General features: G+C 47.7%; 1 protein-coding gene across 15 annotated transcripts; it reads left to right on the top strand.

Annotated features, from left to right (window-relative positions):
* The first annotated feature begins 6,157 nt into the window (after window positions 1-6,157).
* Window positions 6,158-14,906, top strand: CDK20 (cyclin dependent kinase 20). Of its 15 annotated transcripts, none has more exons than XM_032239901.1 (9): window positions 6,158-6,789; window positions 7,085-7,243; window positions 10,178-10,366; window positions 10,616-10,737; window positions 10,864-10,941; window positions 11,604-11,727; window positions 11,901-11,908; window positions 12,163-12,318; window positions 13,858-14,906. In XM_032239901.1, exons 1-9 carry the CDS (start codon window positions 6,715-6,717, stop codon window positions 14,054-14,056), a joined length of 1,110 nt encoding a protein of 369 aa, XP_032095792.1. In that variant the 5' UTR covers window positions 6,158-6,714; the 3' UTR covers window positions 14,057-14,906. The 15 variants fall into 15 exon arrangements, with proteins under 15 accessions (XP_032095792.1, XP_032095793.1, XP_032095794.1 ...); XM_032239902.1 differs by having other exon boundaries at window positions 10,879-10,941; XM_032239903.1 differs by having other exon boundaries at window positions 7,130-7,243; window positions 10,879-10,941.
* Window positions 14,907-22,966: the final 8,060 nt, after the last annotated feature.

Raw genomic sequence — 22,966 nt, forward strand, 5'->3', positions numbered from 1 at the left:
CTATAGTCCCAGCTACTCAGGAGGCTGAGATAGGAGGATCACTTGAGGCTAGGAATTTGAGGCTGCAGTGTGCTATGATTGCACCTGTGAATAGTTACTGCACTCTAGCCTGGGCAACTTAGTGAAGCCCATTTCTTTAAAAAAAAAAAAAAAAAAAAATTAACAAACCCAAAAGCTAGTTATTTGAAATGATTGCTAAAACTGGCAAACCTTTATTCTAGCTAGACTGACAAGGAAGTAAGAGAGAAGACTTGTAGCACTAAAACTAAGACTAAAAAAGAGGACATTACTGCTTACCATAGAAACAGAAAAAGGATTAGAATGGAATACTGTTAACAACTGTATGCGAAAACTTTAGATAACTCAGATGGGTGATGAGCAAATTCGTGGAAAGACACAGACTATCAAAGCTGACTGAAGAAGAAATAGAAATTCAGAATAGACACATAGCAAATAATAATTACAAAACTTACCACAAAGAAAAGCACAGGACCAGATAACTTCACCGATGCGTTCTACCAAATGTCTAAAAAGGAATTAACACCAAACTCTTTCAAAAGATAAAAGAGAAGGAAATACTTTTCAACACATTCTATGATGCCTGTATTATACTAATACAAAAACCAGATGACAGTGTAAGAAAACTACAAACCATTATCTTTTATGAAAATGGAAGGAAAAATTCTCAACACAATACTAACACACCAAATCTAGCAACATATAAAGATTACATCAAAAGAATGTTATAACAATTCAGACTGGGAGAAAATACTTGCAAAAGACGTATCTTACAAAGGACTGTTATTTAACCCAATTTAAAAATTGACAACGCGTCTAGGCGAAGTGGCTCACGCCTGTAATCTCTGCACTTTCGGAGGCCGAGGTGGTTGGATCATTTGAGGTCAGATCATTTGAGTTTGAAACCAGCCTGACCAACACGGTGAAACCCCGTCTCTACTAAAAATACAAAGATTAACCAGGCAAGGCAGTGCATACCTGTAGTCCCAGCTACTCAGGAGGCTAACGCAGAATTGCTTGAATCTGGGAGACGGGGGTGGCAGTGAGCCAAGATTGTGTCGCTGCACTCCAGCCTGGGCAACAGAGCGAGACTCCATCTCAAAAAAATTAAAAAATGAAAATAAATAAATTGGCAAAATATCTGAGATGTGAAGACTTGAAAAGAAAAAAAAATTGGCAAAATATCTAAACAGATACCTCAGCAAAGAAGATAAACAAATGACAAATAAGCTTATGAAAGGAATATTCAATATCCTCCTCCTATTTGAAAGTATATATTTTTGTTAACTATAATATAGTCATCCCACAGTGCTATAGAACACTAGAACTTATTCCTTTTATCTAGATAGTTGTAATTTTGTGTCCCTTCACAAATCTCTCCCTATCTATACCCACTTCTCTACCACAAATATGTTCTGTTCTACTTTTTACTTCTATGACATCAACTTATCCTGGCTTCCGCATGTGAGAACATGCGGTGTTTCACTTTCTGTTCCAGCCTTATTTCACTTAATATTCTGTCCTCCAGTTCCATCTATGTCACAGTGAATGACAGGATTTCATTCTTTTTGTGGCTGAATAATATTCCATTGCGTATGTGTGTGTGTGTGTGTGTGTGTGTGTGTGTGTGTGTGTGTATAACATTTAAAAATTCATTCGTCTATTGTTAGACACCTAGGTTGATTCCATATCTTAGCTGTTATGAATAGTGCTGCAATAAACATGGGGATGAGGATGTCTCCTCAACATACTGATTTCCCTTCCTTTGGATAAATGTCCAGTAGTGGGAGCACTGGATCATATGGTAGTTCTATTTGTAGTTTTGTGAGGAACCTCCATACTGTTCTCCATAGTGGCTGTATTAATTTACATTTTCATCAACAGCATATTAGAGTTTACTTTTATCTGCATGCTTGCCAGGATTTGTTATTTTAGCCATCCTAACTGGGATGAGATGATACTTCATTGTGGTTTTGATTTGCATTTCTCTGACGATTAGTGTCATTGAGCATTTTTACTTATGTTTCATGGCCATTTGTATGTCATCTTTTGAGAAATGTCTTATTAATATCATTTGCCCATTCTTTTTTTTTTTTTTTTTTTTTTTTCTGAGAGGGAGTCTTGCTCTGTTGCCCAGGCTGGAGTGTGCAGTGGCACAATCTTAGTTCAATGCAACCTTTGCCTCCCAGATTCAAGTAATTCCTACCTGCCTCAGCCTCCTGAGTAGCTAGGATTACAGTCATGCACCATTGTGCCCAGCTAATTTTTGCATTTTTAGTAGAGACAGGGTTTCATCATGTTGGCCAAGCTGGTCTCAAACTCCCGACCTTGTGATCCACCTGCCTCGGCCTCCCAATGTGCTGGGATTACAGGCATGAACCACCCTGTCTGGCTAATTTGTCCATTCTTTTTTTTTTTTTTTTTTTTTAATTTTTTAGAAAAAAGGGTGGCCGGGCGTGGTGGCTCAAGCCTGTAATCCCAGCACTTTGGGAGGCCGAGGTGGGTGGATCACAAGGTCAAGAGATCGAGACCATCCTGGTCAACATGGTGAAACCCTGTCTCTACCAAAAAACAAAAAATTAGCTGGGCATGGTGGTGCATGCCTGTAATCCCAGCTACTCAGGAGGCTGAGGCAGGAGAATTGCCTGAACCCAGGAGGCGGAGGTTGCGGTGAGCCGAGATTGCACCATTGCACTCCAGCCTGGGTAACATGAGTGAAACTCCGTCTCAAAAAAAAAAAAAAAGAAAAAGACAGGGTTTCACCATGTTGGTCAGGCTGGTCTTGAACTCCCGACCTCAGGTGATCCACCCACCTTGGCCTCCAAAGTGCTTGGATTACAGGCGTGAGACACCATACCTGGCCTATAGGAAGGCGATTTTAGGAGGCACCAGTTGGCCAGTCTTTCTTCTATTGAAATGCAGTGTGGAAGTCAAGGGGGAGGTGATCTTAGATGCTTGGGTCTCCTTCCGCACCAGTACTAAGTCAAATAAAAGTGGCAAAAGCGGGCATCCTTGACTTGTTCTTTTTTTTTTTTTTTTTTTTTTTTTTTAAATAAAGACGGGGTTTCACCATGTTGGTCAGGCTGGTCTTGAACTTCCAACCGCAGGTGATCCACCCACCTTGGCCTCCAAAGTGCTTGGATTACAGGCATGAGCCATCATGCCCAGCCTGTTCTTGTTCTTAGAGGGAAAGCTTTCAATCTTTCGCCATTGAAAACTGTGGACATTTTCTACATGGCATGCGTTATGTTGAGGTGGTTTTCTTATATTTATAGTTTGTTGAATGCCTTCTTCATTAAAGAGTGTTAATTTTGTTAAATGCTTTTCTGCATCAATTGAAATTATCATCTCCTTTTAGCACTTCTTAGAGAAGAGTGAAATAACTCCCATATTACCGTAATCATACTAGTCTTTGTGTTGTGATGTTATGCAGAAAATGGTGCTTCATAAAGCATTGGATAATTGTACAACAGTCTTATGTATGGGAAGAGAAGTAAAATGTAGTCATCTAAAAGTCATTATGCAGCTATCGATTTGAAAAAAAAAAAAAAAAAAGAAAAAAGTCACTAGTCCAATAAAAACATTTTCTTTGAAACTTTTCTTGAACCTCAAACTAGCTAGTAAAACTTGACAAAGTGGAGCTGGGTGTGGTGCTTGTGCCTGTAAGTTCAGTACTTTGGGAGGCCAAGGAGGAAGGATCCCTGGAGCCCAGGACCAGCGTGGGCAACATAGAGAGACCCCGCCTCTATGGGCGTGGTGGTATGTGCCTGTGGAAAAAAGTGCCAGTGTTTCAAAGGGGTTGTATGAACTTGCAGTCTTAGCAGTGTACGAGAGTTACAGTTGCTATATTGATCATTTTTATTTAAACTATTCTGGTGGTAACAATAATACTGTATTGTGGTTTTAATTTGAAATTCCCTTCTATTCAGGGAAGTTAAACACAGATCTTGCAAAAGTTTATTGACATTTAGGAATCCCCTTTTGCGAAGTGTCTGTGTCAGTTTTTTTCTCATTTTTTCGCAAGATTGTCTGCTTCTTCTTTATTGTTATAATACAAGTTCTCTATAAATTCTAGATGTGAGTTCTTTGTCAGATATATAAATTACAGTCCTGTTTTGCCTTTCTGTGGCTTTGTTGTTCACTCTCTAATGGTATCTTTTCTTTTCTTTTTCTTTCTTTTTTTTTTTTTTTTGAGATGGAGTCTCACTCTGTCACCCCTGCTGGAGTGCAAATGGCATGATCTCGGCTCACTTCAACTTCCACCTCCTGGATTCAAACAACTCTCCTGCCTCAGCCTCCTGAGTAGCTGGGATTAGAGGTGCATGCCACCATGACTGGCTAATTTTTGTATTTTTAGCAGAGACAGAGTTTCCCCATGTTGGCCAGGCTGCTCTCAAACTCCTGACCTCAAGTGATCCTCCCACCTCGGTTTCCCAAAGTGATAGGGTTACAGGTGTGAGCCGCCATGCCTGGCCTCTAATAGCATCTTTTGAGGAACAGATATTCTTACTATTGATGAAGGCCAATTTCTCATTTTTGTTTTTCCTTTAGTATATCCTATAACTTGAGGATCTTGAATTAATCCCAAGTCATTAAGGTATTGTTTTCTTCTAAAAGCTTCATTATTTATCTTTTATATTTAGATTGCAGTCCACCTGGAATCAATTTTGTAAATGGCGTGAGACTGGGGTCAATGTACATTTTTTTCTTCTTATGACTTCTCAAATGACCCAGCACTATTTTGTGAAGACCAATCTTCCCCTACTGCACTACTGTATCTATCCTCACCACTTTTTTTCTTTCTTTGAGTCAGAGTCTCACTCTGTCGCCCAGTTTGTGGGTGCAGTGGTGCAACCTTGACTCATTGCAACCTCCACTCCTCGGTTCAAGCGATTCTCCTGCCTCAGCCTCCCGAGTAGCTGGGACTACAGGTAAGTGCCACTATGCCCACCTAATTTTTGTATTTCTAGTAGAGACGGGGTTTTGCCATATTGGCCAGGCTGGTCTCGAACTCCTGACCTCAAGTGATCCGTGGGCCTTGGCCTCTCAAGGTACTGGGATTACAGGCCTAATGCTAAAACTACTCCATTCTATGGCACTCCCTTAACTTTGCCATTCTTCCATCTGCGTATTTGGGTTGCTTTCCAGTCTCTGCTATTATCAAACAGAAGGAATACTTTGTACGGACATCAAGTCATTTTTCTGCAATTATTAACCCAGAAGTAGAATTTCCAAGCTAGAAAATATTTGCTTTTTTGGAAAATTAATAAATTATATAGTTCAAAACTCAAAGAATATAAAGAGGACCAGTGAAAAGGCTGCCTTCTATCCCGCCCCCCTATCTATCTTTCCAGTTCCTCTTCCACTGGGTCACCCCACTCAGGAAATCTTGTGTATCTTTCCAGATATCTTGTAAGGATGACAAGCACTGTTTACATTCTTTTCTCCTTTTGTTTACACAGCCAGTGGTACTCTATACACTCTATCCTGCATCTTGCCTTTTTCTTTATTTTTTTTTTTAAATAAAGATGGGGTTTCACCATGTTGGTCAGGCTGGTCTTGAACTCCCTACCTCAGGTGATCTGCCCGCCTTGGCCTCCAAAGTGCTTGGATTACAGGCGTGAGCCACCACCCCCGGCAGCCTTTTTCATTTAACAACCTATTTTAGAAATCTTCCCATTGCTGTACATAAAAAGACAAATAATATTTAATATGAAGGATGTACCACCATTTAGTCATCTATTGATGAACAGCTGTGTTGTTTCCAATAGTTTGCCATTGAAATAATGTTGCAATGGAATAACTTTGCACCTGTCATTTCACATGTGTATAACGTGTCTATGGGGAAATTACTAGAAGTGGCTTTGCTGACTCTGAGTCTATACATTTGTGATCTGATCAACATCGTCAAATTATAATGCCACCAGCAATGTATGAAAGTGCTGGTTTTCCCGTAGCTTGGTTAATGAACTATTAGACCTGAAATCTTTAGCCATCCAGTATGTGGAAAACTGTAGTTTTCGTCTGTATTTGTTTATTTTGCGTGAAGTTGAGCATCCTTTCAGAAGTTTAAGGCCCACTCTGTCCAGTATGGGTCAGAGTATGCCCTTTTAAAAAGCTGTGGGTACACGTAGCCAACTGACATTTTAAGACAGGAGGCCTAACAGATCCTGTCTCCACAACGCAGCTCTGCGCCTGTCTTCATCATCATTGTGTTTGTGTCTCAGAGGTAGAGAATAGCACCTGCGCGCGGTGGAAGACGGAACGTCTACTTACAGCTGCGGAGCTTCCGGCCTGCGGGGGAAAGGAGCCCGCCCCTCCCGGCTGCGCGCGCACGCGCAGTTAGTCACGTGATGCTGGGGCGGGGCAGATGGGCGGTACCGGCCGCCATTGCTCCGTCGACGCTGTCGCCGGCAAGCGGTCAGCGTGTGTGTTTTTGTTTTGTTTTGTTTTTTATACCGGATTAAGCATGCTGCTGCGTGACAGCAGAGGGTTAGGAAAAGGCGTAGTGGAGCCTGGAGCGGTCGTCCCCGACTCGACGCAGCTTCCGTTCTCCTGGTGACGTGGCCCACAGGACCCGCCCCAGTGGTCTGCCGCAGCCCTATTGCTAGGCAACAGCGTGCGCGCGCTGATCGGCGCGGGGCAGAGAAGTGGGATTTGGAAGCTTAGGGGCACAAGCCCAGCGACTGCACCGGGATGGACCAGTACTGTATCCTGGGCCGCATCGGGGAGGGCGCCCACGGCATCGTCTTCAAGGCCAAGCACGTGGAGGTGAGGCCGGACCGCTGCTGGCAGCCTGGCGGGGTAGCGCTCCCGCCTCCCTCCGGCGAACGCTCTAAGCCGCTTCGGTTCCCTTTTACTTCCAGTACAGTATTTAAAACCTGCTCATATTCTAAACCTCCTTTGGGCCGTTGGGCTTCCCTCCCGACAGCTGTCTTGGTCTCCTACCCCAGCGGCTGGGTGCCAGGCTAGTCCTAGACCGCTGAGAAGGGCCTCTGGCCTACCCAGGGCGCGTGTCTCTCTCTCAACCACCCTCCCCCAACCCACCGTCAGCTCTCTTTCCCAGCCGAGGAAAGAGCTGGGCTGGCATTGTCTGCCTTCTATCCTGCAGACTGGCGAGATAGTTGCCCTCAAGAAGGTAGCCCTACGGCGGTTGGAGGACGGTATCCCTAACCAGGCCCTGCGGGAGATTAAGGCTCTGCAGGAAATGGAGGACAATCAGTATGTGAGTAGGGGATGGGGGATATCGCATTCTCGCCCTCCTTCGCTTGTTCTCACTTCCTTGTGCCTTCATTTTCCCCACAGCTACGCCTCCACCAGCTTTCAGAGATTTCCTCCCCCTGTCAGTCACACATATGCTCATTCATCTGCCTCCTTAATCCCTTTTGCCCTTTTTTGTTCACTTGTTCACCTCATTTACCTCATTCTTTCATTTCTCATACATTCACTCTCATTTATCCACTTCTTAATGTATTCATTCATTCACCGACTTTTTTTCTCAAGACATTTAGTGGTTTATAATATAACTGGCACCTGTTGAGCTCCCATGTGTTCTGTGGGCGTTGCAGACATTGTCATTTTGATACCTCTTTACTACTCTACAAGGCAGGTTTCAGTTTCTCTGTTTCTCAGGTGAGGGGAGGAGGTTAAGTCACCAGCTCGTGGGCCCTCAGTTGGTCAGTAGAGAGTTTGGCCTAGGTTTGATTGAGAGTCCAGACATTCTTTCCTTGGGGCCTCCCATAGGCCCTGCGCTGTGTTGGGCACTGGTGACGCAGAGAAATTAGCTCCAAGCCCGCTCCTGAGGATGTAAGTGTGCCAGCAAGAGACAGGCAGAGGCAGCAGGGCTCACCTAGTGTGGTTTGTGCTGTGATAGCGTTTGAGGAGGGGCTACTGGAACACGAGCAGGGGCATCTTTCATCTCCAGTGTCATTACTCTTTTGGTGCTGTCTCTTATCCGTGTTGAAACAGGGAATGTATTCGACTCCCTGGAGAGTAACAGAGTTTGGTCTCTGTGATCATCTGACTTATCTTTGCTGCTCCCTGGAGGTATTCATGATATATTGGATGACAAAAAAGCATGTTATAACACTTTGTGTCATCTGGGTTTTGTTTGGAAATATTATATATGTGAATGTGTATTTGTGTGTGCTATATCTGTTGCAAAGTCTGGTAGAGTGCACTGTAAGATTGACTGTAGGATTTTTCTTTTGTTCTTTTTTTTCTTTCTAATTTCGTGTCTTACCTGAATGTGTGGATGTGTTTTGATCTGTTAAATGGTTGTGTACTACCCGAAAAATCAGAAAACAGCAATCAGGCCATTTTGATTTTTTTTCTTTTTACTTTTTTTTTTTTTTTTTTTTTTTGAGATAGAGTCTTGCTCTGTTGCCTAGGCCAGAGTGCAATGGCATGATCTCTGCTCACCACAACCTACGCCTCCTGGGTTCAAGCAATTCTCCTGCCTCAGCCTCCAGAGTAGCTGGGATTACAGGCACCTGCCACCAAACCCGGCTAATTTTTGTATCTTTAGTAGAGATGGGATTTCACCATGTTGGCCAGGCTGGTCTCGAACTCCTGACCTTGTGATCCACCCTCCTCGGCCTCCCAGAGTGCTGGGATTACAGATGTGAGCCACTGTGCCCGTCCCTATTTTGATTTTTGAGGAAGATAAAAGGGCTTCCAGACAGCCATGTGTGGGATAGGTGGAAAGAGATCCATAAGGAAGCTGGTGATATGGTGATATGGTCCCTGCATCCAGTTGGTCAGGAATTCTGAAGTTTCTAACCTTAAAACATACTCCAGATTTGCTCCCTGCCCAAGTCATCACCACCACTCATCAGAACAACAGTGGCAGCCTTCCCACTGCTCTCCATAGCCACAGTCTAGAGAGCTTTGTCAAAAGTGTAAGTCAAGTCATCTGCTCCCCTGCTTTTAAAGAGCCCTGGTGGCTTCTCTTTACACTTAGAGCACAATCACCATGTACCCACCTCCAGCTGGCCTCTCCCTTTTCTCTCATTCAATACAACTTCTTAGGCATCTCAGGGACCAGCACCTATCTAGGATCCAGGAGCACAGAACAGGGCAGACATATCCTTTCCTTAAACAACCTCATGTTCTCACATCTCTCTAGCCTCCCTGCACTTGCTTCTCCCCCTGCCCAGAGCTTCATCTCAGATCCCCACAAGCTGGGTCCTCATCTAGCCCCACCCCATCTAAATAAAGAAGTATCCTTTTCTCCGTTCACACAGAATCACACTATCCTCTCTTCTATTTCTGTTTTTTTTTGTTGTTGTTTGTTTTTTTTTTTTTTTTTTTTTTTAATACAGGATCTCACTCTCACCCAGCTGGAGTGTAGTAGTGTGATCTTGGCTCTGTGTAGTCTCAGTCAGTCAGTCTCCTGGGCTCAGGTGATCATCCCACATCAGCCTCTCAAGTAGCTAGGACTACAGGCATGTGCCACCATGCCTGGCTAATTTTTTGTAGAGACAGGCTTTCACCATGTTGTCCAGGCTAGTCTCAAACTCCTGGATTCAAGCCATCCACCCATGTTGGCCTCCCAAAGTGTTGGGATTACAGTCATGAGATGCCATGCCTGGCCTTCTTCTATTTCTGCTCCTGTGCTTACAGAATTTGAATATATCCCATTTGTTCATTTATTTGTTAGTCCTCTGTGCTGTGAGTTCCTTAAGAGTCCTGTCTATCAGCTCTGTGTAGCCTGACTCCTCTGACGGTGGTGGCCTCAGTGTTGTGATGTGTCTGTAGCTGTCCCAGCACTGGGAAAGGTGGGATTTCTGGTGTCCTTTCCTTGGTGCTGGGATTCGATGGCTCTAGAGGAAAAAGGAGGAGACCTGTGAGTCCATCTCATGTGTGACCATCCAGATGATTTTCAGGCAGGTGGGCTGGGTGGGTGGACCAGATGCTGCCACTAAATGACCTTCTTTAGACCTTTTCCCTGAGTGTTCATGGAGAATTAGAGTGGGGGCCCACCTTATCTCAGGAGAGCAGAGCAAGTCATGAGCACGGAGCTTTCCGATTCTTAGCTCAGGTCCCATGTCACCTTCTCTGTCTACCTGGTTCTCTGTCAGGGCCTAGGCTGGGGTCTCAGTCACAGAGAGGGTCTGGTGATTGGAATCTAGGGGCTAACAGAATGTCCTGCCCACAGGTGGTGCAGCTGAAGGCTGTGTTCCCACATGGTGCAGGCTTTGTGCTGGCCTTTGAGTTCATGCTGTCGGATCTGGCTGAGGTGGTGCGCCATGCCCAGAGGCCACTAGCCCAGGCACAGGTCAAGAGCTACCTGCAGATGCTGCTCAAGGGTGTCGCCTTCTGCCATGCCAACAACATTGTGCATCGGGTCAGTCTCAGCATAGGCCGGGGGTGGGGTCTGGGGAGCTGACTCGACTTGGGGATGGGGCTAGCCCTTGTAAAAAGCATGACGAGAAGTGGGGACAGAGCTGGTCAAGGCCTCCAGGTAAGCAGCCTGGGCACAGCCCTGGAGGAGGCAGGGACCATGGTTTACCTGGGTGGTTAGATTGCCAAGCCCTCTTGTCCCAAGGTCCTGTGGGAGATTTGGAGGGACTGATCCTTCCTTTGGCACTCTCAGGACCTGAAACCTGCCAACCTGCTCATCAGTGCCTCGGGCCAGCTCAAGATAGCGGACTTTGGCCTGGCCCGAGTCTTTTCCCCAGATGGCAGCCGCCTCTACACACACCAGGTGGCCACCAGGTAGGGAGGGCCAGATCCCTTCCAGCCCTCGCCATGGGGAAGAGATGTTTCTGGGCCTTTTCTCCAGACATTGCTGTGGGGCTGGGGTCACCTCCCCAGGCATTCTTTTCTCAGCCCAGTGCCCAGCTCTCTTCCTCGCAGGTGGTACCGAGCCCCTGAGCTCCTGTATGGTGCCCGCCAGTATGACCAGGGCGTCGATCTGTGGTAAGACCCCCATGGGTGGTCAAAGGGTAACATGGCTCATGGATTTCTGCTAGGCTCTGAGGTCTCTGAGCTGTTTGGTGGTCTTTTCCATGGTGGGAGTTTAGGCTCCCTTAAGGGTGTCTTCCCTGGTTGGAGTATTCTGAACACTTCGGGGTTGGGGTCCTCACTATGATGTCTTTGAGCTAGGTGGGGGTCAGGTGGGATGAGAATGGTGGTTCCAGGTAGGAAGCTTTCGGGGCTAAGTGGGGAGGCGGTCTGAGCTGGTATGTGCTGGAGTTAGATTCCAGGATATGGTATCTCTGAGCTTGTCAGTGGCCTGTATCCTTGGACATGAAAGCTCTGAGCTTGTTTTGCAAGAAGAAGATCGTTGGCCGTGCCCATGGGTCTGAGATTTGGGGCAGGTTTGCAGGTCTGCCCCAGAAAGTGCAGGGGAGCTGTGTGTCCTAGAGTAGGAGTCTCTGAGAAGTCTTGGAACAGCTGGGACTTCGCTCTGGGTTCTAGGGTTGAGGGCTTTGAGGGTTCAGGGACTGGGCCCCTGGACATGAGGCTCCAGGGCTGGCTTGTGGGAGCCTTGCCCTGGAGTGCGGTGTTAGAGCTGCGCTGTGGGTGGGTCTGTGGTCCATGGTGGGAGATCTCTGAGCTGCTTGGGACTCTGTCCACAGGGCCGTGGGCTGCATCATGGGGGAGCTGTTGAATGGGTCCCCCCTTTTCCCGGGTGAGAACGACATTGAACAGCTTTGCTGTGTGCTTCGCATCTTGGGCACCCCCAGCCCTCAAGTCTGGCCGGTTTGTAGGGCCCCTTGGTGGGATGGGTGTGGGGCAGATTTACTCCACTCCCCAACAGCAAGTGAGCACTCCCTCCCCTGAACCTTCTCTCTCCTGGCCCCAACCCCCCCTTGATGGACAGGGACCACTGTCCTGCCCCAACTGAGGGATTCTTCCTCCCTGCTGTCATGCAGGTTTGGGGGTAGGTCTTGTCCTTTGTCCCCTTCCACCCCAGTATACACATGTGCACTGTCTCAGCAAGCTGGGCACAGAGCTGCCATCTGAGGGCAAGGGGATGGATGAAGGAATGTAGGGGTGGTTGAGTGGGTCGGGGAGACACATGGTGAGAGAGCACCCCCAACATGAGGGTGTGTTAGGGGCTGAGAGCTGACAGCAGAGGGTGTGGTGAGGGTCGGGGACTACTCTCATGGACCCTGTTCCTTCTCTCTGGCCCAGGAGCTCACTGAGCTGCCGGACTACAACAAGATCTCCTTTAAGGAACAGGCACCCGTGCCCCTGGAGGAGGTGCTGCCCGATGCCTCTCCCCAGGCATTGGACTTGCTGGGTCAGTTCCTCCTCTACCCTCCTCGCCGGCGCATCGCAGCCTCCAAGGTAAGGCGAGAGGCTGGGGTCTCTGCTCCTTCAGTTCCCCTCCCCATCACCCTGGTATTCTGTACTTGGTAGCCACGTGACCCCATCAAGTCAGCGGCTCTCAGAAGTCAGCAGCACCAGGAATCTGGAACCCAGGGGACAGGGACCTTGGAGCAGGTGTGCCTCTCCTGAGCAGACCCCACTGGACATCCCTAGAGTTCTCCTGAGGGTGGCCTCTAAGAGGGGCGTGCCCACCTCACAGGAGAGCACATGTCCGGGGGTGCTGACTTCTGGGCTGCCTCTGATCCTGTAGGGGGAGCACTGGGGACTCGTTCCTTCATTCCTTTAGCAAGTATTTTCTGTACATCCTCACGTGGCAGGGGTTGTCCTGGGCCCCACAGAGATGGTGAACAATCAGACCTGCCTCCATGGGGCACTCCTAGTGGTAAGGTAGCTCCAGGCCCAAAAGGTCACAAGAGATTGTGGTGTCCCGGTGTGGGAGCCCCAGAAGAGAGGTGAGGCCGACTTTGGGGTCAAGCCATGCTTTCTGGTGGAGGGAAGGTTTAAGCATGAGATGTTTGAGGAGGTGTTTGCTGAAGAGAGAAATGGTGGGCAGATGCCTGGAGGAGAGGACCAGGGAAGGCTGGTTATGGCTGGAAGGCCCGGGAGGACGATGAGGACCACAGGATCATGGGCTGACAGGTGTCAGGGCGTGTCTCTCAGGGGTCCCTGTCCCCTCTCTGCACGCAGCACCAACAGCATGTGTTTATACATGCCCTCTTGGTCTCCACTGTCAGCAGCTCCTGTGGGCTCTACATCCACAGTGCACCCCAGCCATCTGACCCTTATCTCCTGATTGCCTCCTAGAATCTGGGTCTCCCCTCATCCCATTTAATCTCTTCTCCACCTGGCAGAGAGAGTAACTTTATCCAAATAGAGCAGGACACATTCCTGCTCTGCCAGGGCCCTCCTATGGCTCCATTTCAGAGGAAAAGCCAGGGTCCTTTCTGTGGCCCACAGGTGTTGCATGTTTGGGTGCCATCACCTCATGACGCTGCCAGCTATTGTGCCCTGTGCTCACTGCTTTCCTGCCCCAGGGCCTCCTTCACACACCAGGGCATCCCCTGGGGTCTGTATACTTGTCTCTGCCCTGGAACCTCATGTCCCACTTGCTCATGTCTCAAGTCTTGGCTAAAATGTCACCCCTCAGATGGCCTTCCCTCATGATGCTTCAGATCTGTAACCTCTCTCCAGGATTCCTCATTCCTCTCTCTTGCTGTCCCTTTCCCACTGCACTAATCATTATCTGACATATGGTGTATTTTACTTCATCTTGTTTATTACTCCCCACCCCTACCTACGTCAGAAAGACAGAGCTTTTGTCTGTTTTATTAACGGCTATGTCCCCAGCTTCTGGAATAGTGCTTCAGACATAGTAGACACTCAGAAAATACCCAGACACTGAGTCCACTGAATGCATAGATGAAGGAACATCTGCCTGAGGCTGAGGACAGGGAGGTGACTGGTTTCCTTCTGCTGTTCCTTACTTGCCACCCCCAGGCTCTCCTCCATCAGTACTTCTTCACAGCTCCTCTGCCTGCCCATCCATCTGAGCTACCTATTCCTCAGCGTCCAGGGGGACCTGCCCCCAAGGCCCATCCAGGCCCCCCCCCACGTTCATGACTTCCACGTGGACCGGCCTCTTGAGGAGTCGCTGTTGAACCCGGAGCTGATTTGGCCCTTCATCCCGGAGGGGTGAGAAGCTGGCCCTGGTCCTGTCTGCCTGTGCCTAAGGACCACCCAGTCCACTTGTTCCTCTGCCACCTGCCTGGCTCCACCCTCCAAGGCCTCCCCATGGCCACACTGGGCCCACTCCACATCACACCCTGCCCCTTAACCCTTGTGAGGGCTGGTCTTGAGGCAGAGGTTATGCTCCTAGCCAAGATCATGACAGCATCCAGCCCAGCAGAGGAGATTCACAGCCTGTGCTTGGTGAGTCTGTGTGCTGCCGACCTACCCATCAGAACAGTGAGCTCTGCTGCCAGTCAAGGCCTGCCTGTGCAGAATGGCAGTGCCTGCCTTGGTGCTGCTTCCCTAGGTGTCGCCTCCTGGTCAAGGAGAAGTGCAGAGAGTAAAGCGTCCTCATGTTGGAAACGCAAGTGGAAGGATGAGTTGGTTCTATTCTCAGAGATATTAAACAGTAACTAGTTCAGTATATGAGGTTATAGATTCTAAAAACCTTAAGTGTCTCTGTGTTATGTCTGTTCCTCCTCCATTTCTCTCAAGGGAAATAAATAAAGTGGCATTGTCTCATGGCCCTCATTTTTGGGGGGTTCCTGGGCAAGGTGGCACCAAGCACAGGCACTTTTGCCCTGAGGGCCTCTTGTGTGCTTCCTATGACTGAGCACTCATTCGGAAGTGAGGGAGACGGAAGTCTAGGCCCAGGGATGGCTCCAGCTGGGGATCCAGCAGGAGACCCTCCATACTGAGGCTGGTTTACCGACATCTGCTCTCTCAGGATGAGTGTGAGCCAGAAGCAGCTGTGGATTTAAGGAAACAAGCATTCCTGGAATTCATTCTTTAATTTAATAAATCTCAATATAATCCCAGCCAGCTCTTTTTCCTTATAATAATTTGACTGATGAGGTGATGGTAAAAGATCCATTACAGTGCAAAGGGCCAAGAGAAGGAAGTGGAACCATGCAGAAGAGGAAATGATGGAAGGACTTGCGGTATCAGATACCAATATTTAAAAGTTTATATAAGAAGTAAGACAGCATGATGTGGTTCAAGGAAAAAAACAGATACACTAGAGAAACTTATTCGTAGCAATCTTTTATTTTTAAAATGTTTATTATATGCTTCATGTGGATAAACTCTTCTATGAGCACTGAGGGTGACTAACACTATTAAAGACGCTGGCCTCCAAACACTTAGTGGAAAGATAAAACCTATTAAAACCCCCATTCTTGCTTTCAGGAAAGTCTGATGTTTTTATGATCTGGCCTCTGTTTATTTCTCCAGCCACATCTACAGACTGTAAGCTACTAAGAGAACTTCAAAGAGAACTCTTAAATGTATATCACATTTGCAAGTAAAAGGATAAAAAATGATTACCATGCATACACACACCAAAATTCTGGTGTAGTTATTTGATATCAAACAATAGAGCCCGGGTGCGGTGGCTCATGCCTGTAATCCCAATACTTGGGGAGGCTGAGCTGGGCAGATCACCTGAGGTCAGGAGTTCAAGACCAGCCTGGCCAACATGGTGAAATCCCATCTCTACTAAAAATAACAAAAATTAGCCAGCTGTGGTGGTGCATGCCTGTAATCCGAGGCTGAGGCAGGAGAATCGCTTGAACCTGGGAGACAGAGGTTGTGGTGAGTTAGAGATCATGCCACTGTACTGTGGTCTGAGCAACAGAGTGAGAGTCTGTCTCAACAACAACAACAACAAAAACAGATTTTAAGGCAAAGAACAGTTATTTAATAAAAGATACAATTTCAAGACAAAAATAATTACTAGGGGTAAACACATTTAGTTCTAATTATATTCAGTTCATTGGCAAAGTTCTCCAAATTTGTATGTACCTAATAACATAGTCTTGGCCGGGTGCAGTGGCTCATGCCTATAATCCTAGCGCTTTGGGAGGCTGAAGCGGGTGGATCACCTGAGGTCAGGAGTTCAAGACTAGCCTGACCAACATAGTGAGACCCCGTCTCTACAGAAAAATCAGCCTGGCGTGGTGGCAGGTGCCTGTAATCCCAGCTACTCGGGAGGCTGAGGCAGGAGAATCACTTGAACCCGGGAGGTGGAGGTTGCTGTGAGCCAAGATTGTGCCATTGCACTCTAGCCTGGGCAACAAGAGCGAGACTGTCTCAAAAAAAAAAAAAAATACATACATATATATATATATATATATATATACATTCTCAAACATGATTAATATTATAAATGAATAGGATTCAAAAGAGTAAGGATATTAGAAGTAACTTTTTTTGAGACGGAGTTTCACTGTTGTTGCCCAGGCTGGAATGCAGTGGCGTGATCTCAGCTCACCACAATCCTCCTGCCTCAGCCTCCTGAGTAGCTGGGATTACAGGCATGTGCCACCATGCCCGGCTAATTTTGTATCTTTAGTAAAGATGGGGTTTTTCCATGTTGGTCAGGCTGGTCTTGAACTCCTGACCTCAGGTGATCCGCCTACCTCAGCCTCCCAAAGTGTTGGGATTACAGGCATGAGCCACTGCGCCTGGCCACAAGTAACTTTATAAATGTGAATTTTGGTAAAATTGACAAATTCATAGAAAAATTCAACTTGCAATAATCAAAAACAAACCCCTGAAGTGTCTTAAAAGAAATTGAACCTCCAAATTAAAATATTTTCATTATGTCATCTCCAGGCCCAGATAGCTTCACTGCTAAATTCTGCCAATCAATCACTTAATAAAGTATCAGGACTTCAGAAAATGTAAGAGAAAGCCTACTCAGCTTATTTTGTGACACCAGCAGTAGTTTTGATATGAAAATTCAACCAGGACATTAGAAAAATGAAAATTACATGATTATTCTTGTATTATCTTTCAAAAATAAAGGAAAGCTCAGCTAGACGTGATGGCTCACACCTGTAATCTCAACACTTTGGGAGGCTGAGGTGGGAGGACTACTTTAGTCCAGGAGTTTGAGACCAGCCTGGGCAATATGGCAAGACCCCATCTCTACAGAAAACTAAAAATTAGCCAGGTGTGGTGGCATGTGCCTGTAGTGTCAGCTACATGGAAGGCTGAGGTGGGAGAATTGCCCAAGGCTAGGAAGCCAAGGCAGCAGTGACCCATGATCACGCCACTGCACTCAGCCTGGATGACAGAGTGAGAACATGCCTCCCCATAAGGATAGTCCCCCCAAAACAGGAGTGTGGTCCTCCCTGTCCCGTGCCTGGCCAGGTTCTTCCCAAGGCCAAGACCTCCAGTAGCATGAGGGTCTCCAAAGAGCCCAGGGCAACAGGCCTTTCTCTGGGGGTTCCAGGAGCTCAGGGTCTGGCCAGCCTGTCCCCAGTCCAGGACAGACCACCAGTTTGGTGGTTATTCACTTCCAAACCTTCCTTTGGACCCTGATCTCAGGGCCCATGGTGCCCAGAGTACTGCTTCAGGCAGGAATGCTGGGCCCCCATCCCTTGAACAACCACCCTGGCTACTCCCAGGACCATGGACAGAACTGGCCCTGCAACCTCACTGGGGCCCATCATTGACCCCTGCCCAGCCCTCTGAAGACCCACAGGCAGAGCCCAAGTCACCTCCTGGTCATGGTGGCCCATGTCCTATCCCTGTCAGGTTCACTGACCTGCATGATCTGGAAGGAGCCAGGGCAGCAGCCTATCCTGCAAGCTGCCTGGAAGCCCCAGATGGTCCCTCAGCCAGCTGAGACCAACATCCAACAGGAAGCTGGGTACTTGGAAGCCTCTGGAGGGGAGGGTATGTGTGGCATTCTCATAGCTCTGGCCAGCCAGCACAATGTCCTGTGTCCTCATGCTGACCTGCTGTGGGAGAGAGTCCCCTCACATGGCATAAGCCCCAGGCCCAGAGGGGTCTGATCTGGCCTCAACCCGAGCCTGGGGTCTCCAGCAGCCAAGGTGATCACCAAAGGGACTGAGCCAACTGTGGCTCTGACCAGTACTGGAATCTAGCCCAAAGCAGGGCGAGCCCTCTCAGAGCAGTGCATGGCTACTTGAGACCTATGCAAACCCCAGAAGGCCAAGTCAATGACCTTAGGGGGCCTGAATAGCAACTAGTCATCTTGGTGATGAGTAGGCAGGTTGGCCACCACCCTCGTTCATACAAGGAGGCAGGGATGGTCAGGCTCCAGGACCTGAGTGGTCACCTGGTCACCCATGAGACAGATCCCTGAGGCCAAGAATGGTGCTGGGCCCTCCTGCTCCAGGCGGTAGGCTGGAGGAAGCTGGGCAGGCCTGGGCCCAGGAGGCTGGGTCCCTCTATCTGCCATCCTTGGCAGGCCATCCCCAAAACTCAGGAAATGTGGCCTTACTCAGAGCAAGGAGGCTCTAAGGTGGGGACCAGAGTCCCCAGTCTGAGTTTACCATTTAAAGCTTCCCTCCCAGGGACAAGGGATGCACCCCTGGCCTCATGGACAATAAATTGTTTATATGACTCACCTGTTCTTCAGGCACCCAGAGTTGTCCGCAAGAAGCACCAGACACCCTGGAGCAGGTGGGAGGAGAGGGTGGCACAGTCCAGCCTGCCTGACCCACCTCTGCCTTGCAAAGCCTGCAGTAGGGCCTAGGGCCAGACAAAGCCAAGGTTCTCATATACTTCATGTAAGGCCATCAGGGAGGCCTCAAGGAAATCTGGAGTGGGGAGGTCAAAATTCCCTGATTGCCCCCTCAATTTGTGGGGGTAGGGGTGAACATGAGGCCAAGGGAACATCCCTTGTCCCTGGGAGGGAAGCTTTGAATGGTGAACCCCTGTAAGGCCATCAGGGAGGCCTCAAGGAAATTTGGAGCAGAAAGGTCAAAATTATCTGATTGCCCACTCAAACATCCTAATCCTACATCTTAGGGTCTTATTCTTTCTCTCTCTGGGCCTGACTCTTCAAAATTACCATTGACCACGAGGCTGCTTCCCTCCCACAAGCCAAACCAACCACCTGCAACCATGCCCCTGCCAAGATGAACAAGAGAGGTTATACTAGAACCTAAGGGATCCCAAATTGGATGACCTCTCAGAAACCCATGGGCAGTTACAGTTCTTACCAGGGTCAGATTATGGTGTCTCCTTCAAGCCATCCCCACCTTCTGTGCCTGCCCCTGATCTTCACCAGTGGCAGGTATCCACCCCACGCAGGGATCTGGTGATTGTGGAATCAGGTTCCCCTGGAAGACAATTGCCCTATTCCATTAACTGTGGTTTGGGCTCCAAAAAGTAAACACCACAAGCTGGCTCTGTTGGATGTGGATGCTAAAATCTCCCTAATCCCAGGAAGCACTTATGCTTTCAAAGGACCCCTCAAGGAAATGACAGGCTTGGAAGGAAGATTAATAAGCCACTTAACTATTAAAGTTATTCCCCATGGCCGGGTGTGGTAGCTCATGCCTGTAATGGCTCAGCACTTTGGGAGGCCGAGGCGGGTGAATCACCTGACATCAGGAGTTCAAGACCAACATGCCCAACATGGCAAAACCCCATCTCTACTAAAAATACAAAAATGAGCCAGGTGTGGTGGCATGCGCCTGTAATCCCAGCTACTTGGGGGGCTCAGGCAGGAGAACTGCTTGAACCCGGGAGGCAGAGGTTGCAGTGAGCCGAGATTGCTCCGCTGCACTTCAGCCTGGGCGACAGGGACTGCGTCTCTAAATAAATAAATAAAGTCCCATTTTGCTAAGAAATACTTCTGTTCTTGTTCCCATTATTGAATAGACCTTCTCAGTCAGCAGGGAACAAGCCGAAGGCTTTTACACTGTTGGTAGGCGGGTTCCCTGTGGGAAACAGCCTTGCACTATCCAGTTGAGGTGGGAGATACACCACTGCTCTGGCTGAGACAAGGCACTGAAGGGTGCCAGCCTGTCGGGACTGACTTAGTAAACAAGGGGTGCTGATTCCTACCATCTCACCTTTTAGTTGCTTAAAGGTGAGTTGTTACTGATGACTGGACTTATTATTGTAGACTACAGAAAGTTAATGCTATTCTCTTCATTAGAGCATCTCTACTAAATATTGTCACCTTAATGGATGACATTCAAAACAACATGGGCAAATGGTTTGGAGTTACTGCACAGACTTGGCTAACATGTTTTACTCACTAAAATTTTTTCATGACAGCCAACCACAATTTGACTTCACCTTTGAGAGTCAACAATACAGCTTTACCCGACTGCCTGCACGATACTGAAAGGCCTGTAACTTACGCCTGGGCTTTGGTAAGAGGACCTAGATGCTTGCCCCACACTTCCCCCAAGAACTTAGCCTTGGCATCATATCAGTGACATCTCCTCACTGGTCCTGACCAAGACTTTGTTTCATAGGACATCACAGCTGTAAGCAAGCACCCCACTGTGAGGGGATGGCCAAATTGCCCACGTAAGGTACAAGATCCCTCCTGACCTGTTAAAGTGTTGGGTTGCACCTAGAACTCAGAGAGGTAAACTATTCCCGATCTGGCAAAAGAAGCTCCTAGCACTGCAACCTTCCACATCAATAAAGAGATTCAATCTACATTGGGATTCTGCCACCAATCCATTCCTTCCTCACAAATTTCTTCCTATCTATCCAGTCACCCACAACTTTCCTCCTTTTTAGTTATCAAAATTGAAGCCCTGGCCGGGCGCGGTGGCTCAAGCCTGTAATCCCAGCACTTTGGGAGGCCGAGGCGGGTGGATCACGAGGTCAAGAGATCGAGACCATCCTGGTCAACATGGTGAAACCCCGTCTCTACTAAAAATACAAAAAATTAGCTGGGCATGGTGGCGCGTGCCTGTAATCCCAGCTACTCAGGAGGCTGAGGCAGGAGAATTGCCTGAACCCAGGAGGCAGAGGTTGCGGTGAGCCGAGATCGCGCCATTGCACTCCAGCCTGGGTAACAAGAGCGAAACTCCGTCTCAAAAAAAAAAAAAAATTGAAGCCCTTACTGGGGCAGAGCCTACTTACACTACGAACCAAGATTCCTATTATGCCCTGGGTGATGGAAAAAGCTCACTGTAAAATTGGATCAGCAACAGAAACCTTACTAAAATGGAAATAGTATTTACAGAATCAAGCCACATTTAATCCTACTGGAGTGTCACATTCCATGAGAAAATAGCCACAGACTCTGCCACTGAGGTCAACTTGCCAAAACCCTCAAAATGCCTCTGCCTCTTGCTCAGTGGGGACTGGAGGGAGGATGGTCAGCAATCTCAAAACAAGAAAACCAATGGCCTCTCCTCACTGACGGAGTGAGCACATGGCATAAGGAACCCAGACCAAGGACAGCTACAGACGCCCACTTCCATGTGTGCACTACTCCTAGCAACAGATATGCCATTTTCCCAAGGTTTATATCTTCCCAAACTCCTAGTTAATGGCTAATGAGATAACTACTTGGTTGGGACTTTGGCAGTATCAGAGCTAGAAAATATAAGGCCAAGATATTCAGGGTAAAAAGATGTAGGGAAAATAATCATTATGAGACAGTATAGGGAAGAGACTCGGTCTTTGTTGACAAGAGACACAGTAACCAAAACTTCATGGAGCTCACATGTCTGGGCATATTCCCTCTCCTACCTTCTTGTCTCCCTTAACAAGCTGATTCAAGTCACACAGCAGAAGGGAAGCCTCTCCTAACTTAGCTGATCAGGCTGAATTCCTAACCATAAATAGAAGAAACTGTTTATGCCCTTAAGTGATGTCTCCCAAGGTCACTAAAAGCTGGACTCTAGCATTCCTGATAACCTGACTATCTTCCAAGGTTACTAAAGCACAACTCTGGCATTCCCTATGAGAACTGGACCAGATCCAGTTGGCTGAAGATAAAATGGACTCCAGCACTGACCTTTCACTGAGTTTTCATCATTATAATCTCACTGTAATAGGAAAATCTCTGCCCAAATTGGGGCTTATATGCCATTTTCTAATTATGCAATGTATGTTAGGGCATGATGCCCTACTGCACAGGCGCAAAGAAAACTTTGCCTAAACAGGCTTCTGACAGAGCAGGAGCATCGCCATCTTGGACAAGCACAACCATTTTAGTTTGCCTTGATCAAAACCCACCTAAATCCAAAGGGCATCAGCCTAATGGCTAAGGTCAGCATGACCATAAACCACAAATGACATCTCTGACCAGAAACATTCCAACCCTGAGATAAACCCCTCCCCAAACAGAGACATGCTAGCCCTGAGATAACCTCCCCTCCAGCCAGAGAGAAATCAGCCCCAAGATAACCTCCCCTCCACCCAGAGACATTCCAACCCTGCAATAAACTTCTCCACACAAACATTCCAAGCCTGTGATAAGCTCTCTGGCCTTAAAACCCTTAAATACTCTTAATCTGTAAGAGAGAGTATTCCTGACCAAAATCAGCCAGAAGCCCCTCTCAAGTTCATTCTCCAAATTAAACCAGTCTTTGACTGTTAAGCCACTTTTTGTGTTTCTTTCTTCTTTCAGCTTCTACGTCATTACTTTTTCTGCCTTGGCCTCTTTAAAATGACAAGAGCTGAGCCCTTTTTGGATGCAGCACTGGGGTCCTTTTCCTGGGCGCTGCTCCCTTGCTTTGATAGAGCTCAAGCCCATTAAACCTTTCCTGGGAAAAATTACTGTTTGGCCTGGTATTCATATTTACGCAAAAGCCAAGATGCTGTGCTAACAGTTACACTGGCTTCCATTCTGCCTACCTTGGTGTACCATACCTTGGCTTATACCAGACAAGGCACGGAAGAGGCATGACACAACACCAAAGCTAATGAATTAACCACAGCATCTCAGCAGGTAAGCCTCTTGAAGGAGGCTGAGTCCTGTAGCTTTGGGAAGAGCTACCCTACCCCTCTTCCAGTGAGCATGCAAGAGGAAAGGTCAGGGCATTTGGGCATCATGGGATCACAAAAAGGAATTATTATTATTATTATTATTATTTTGAGACAGAGTCTCACTCTGTCACCCAGGCTGGAGTGCAGTGGC

The sequence above is a fragment of the Sapajus apella genome, unplaced genomic scaffold (genome assembly GCF_009761245.1).
Source record: "Sapajus apella isolate SASKATOON/1434 unplaced genomic scaffold, GSC_monkey_1.0 scaffold46, whole genome shotgun sequence".
In the NCBI taxonomy this organism is placed as follows: domain Eukaryota; kingdom Metazoa; phylum Chordata; class Mammalia; order Primates; family Cebidae; genus Sapajus; species Sapajus apella.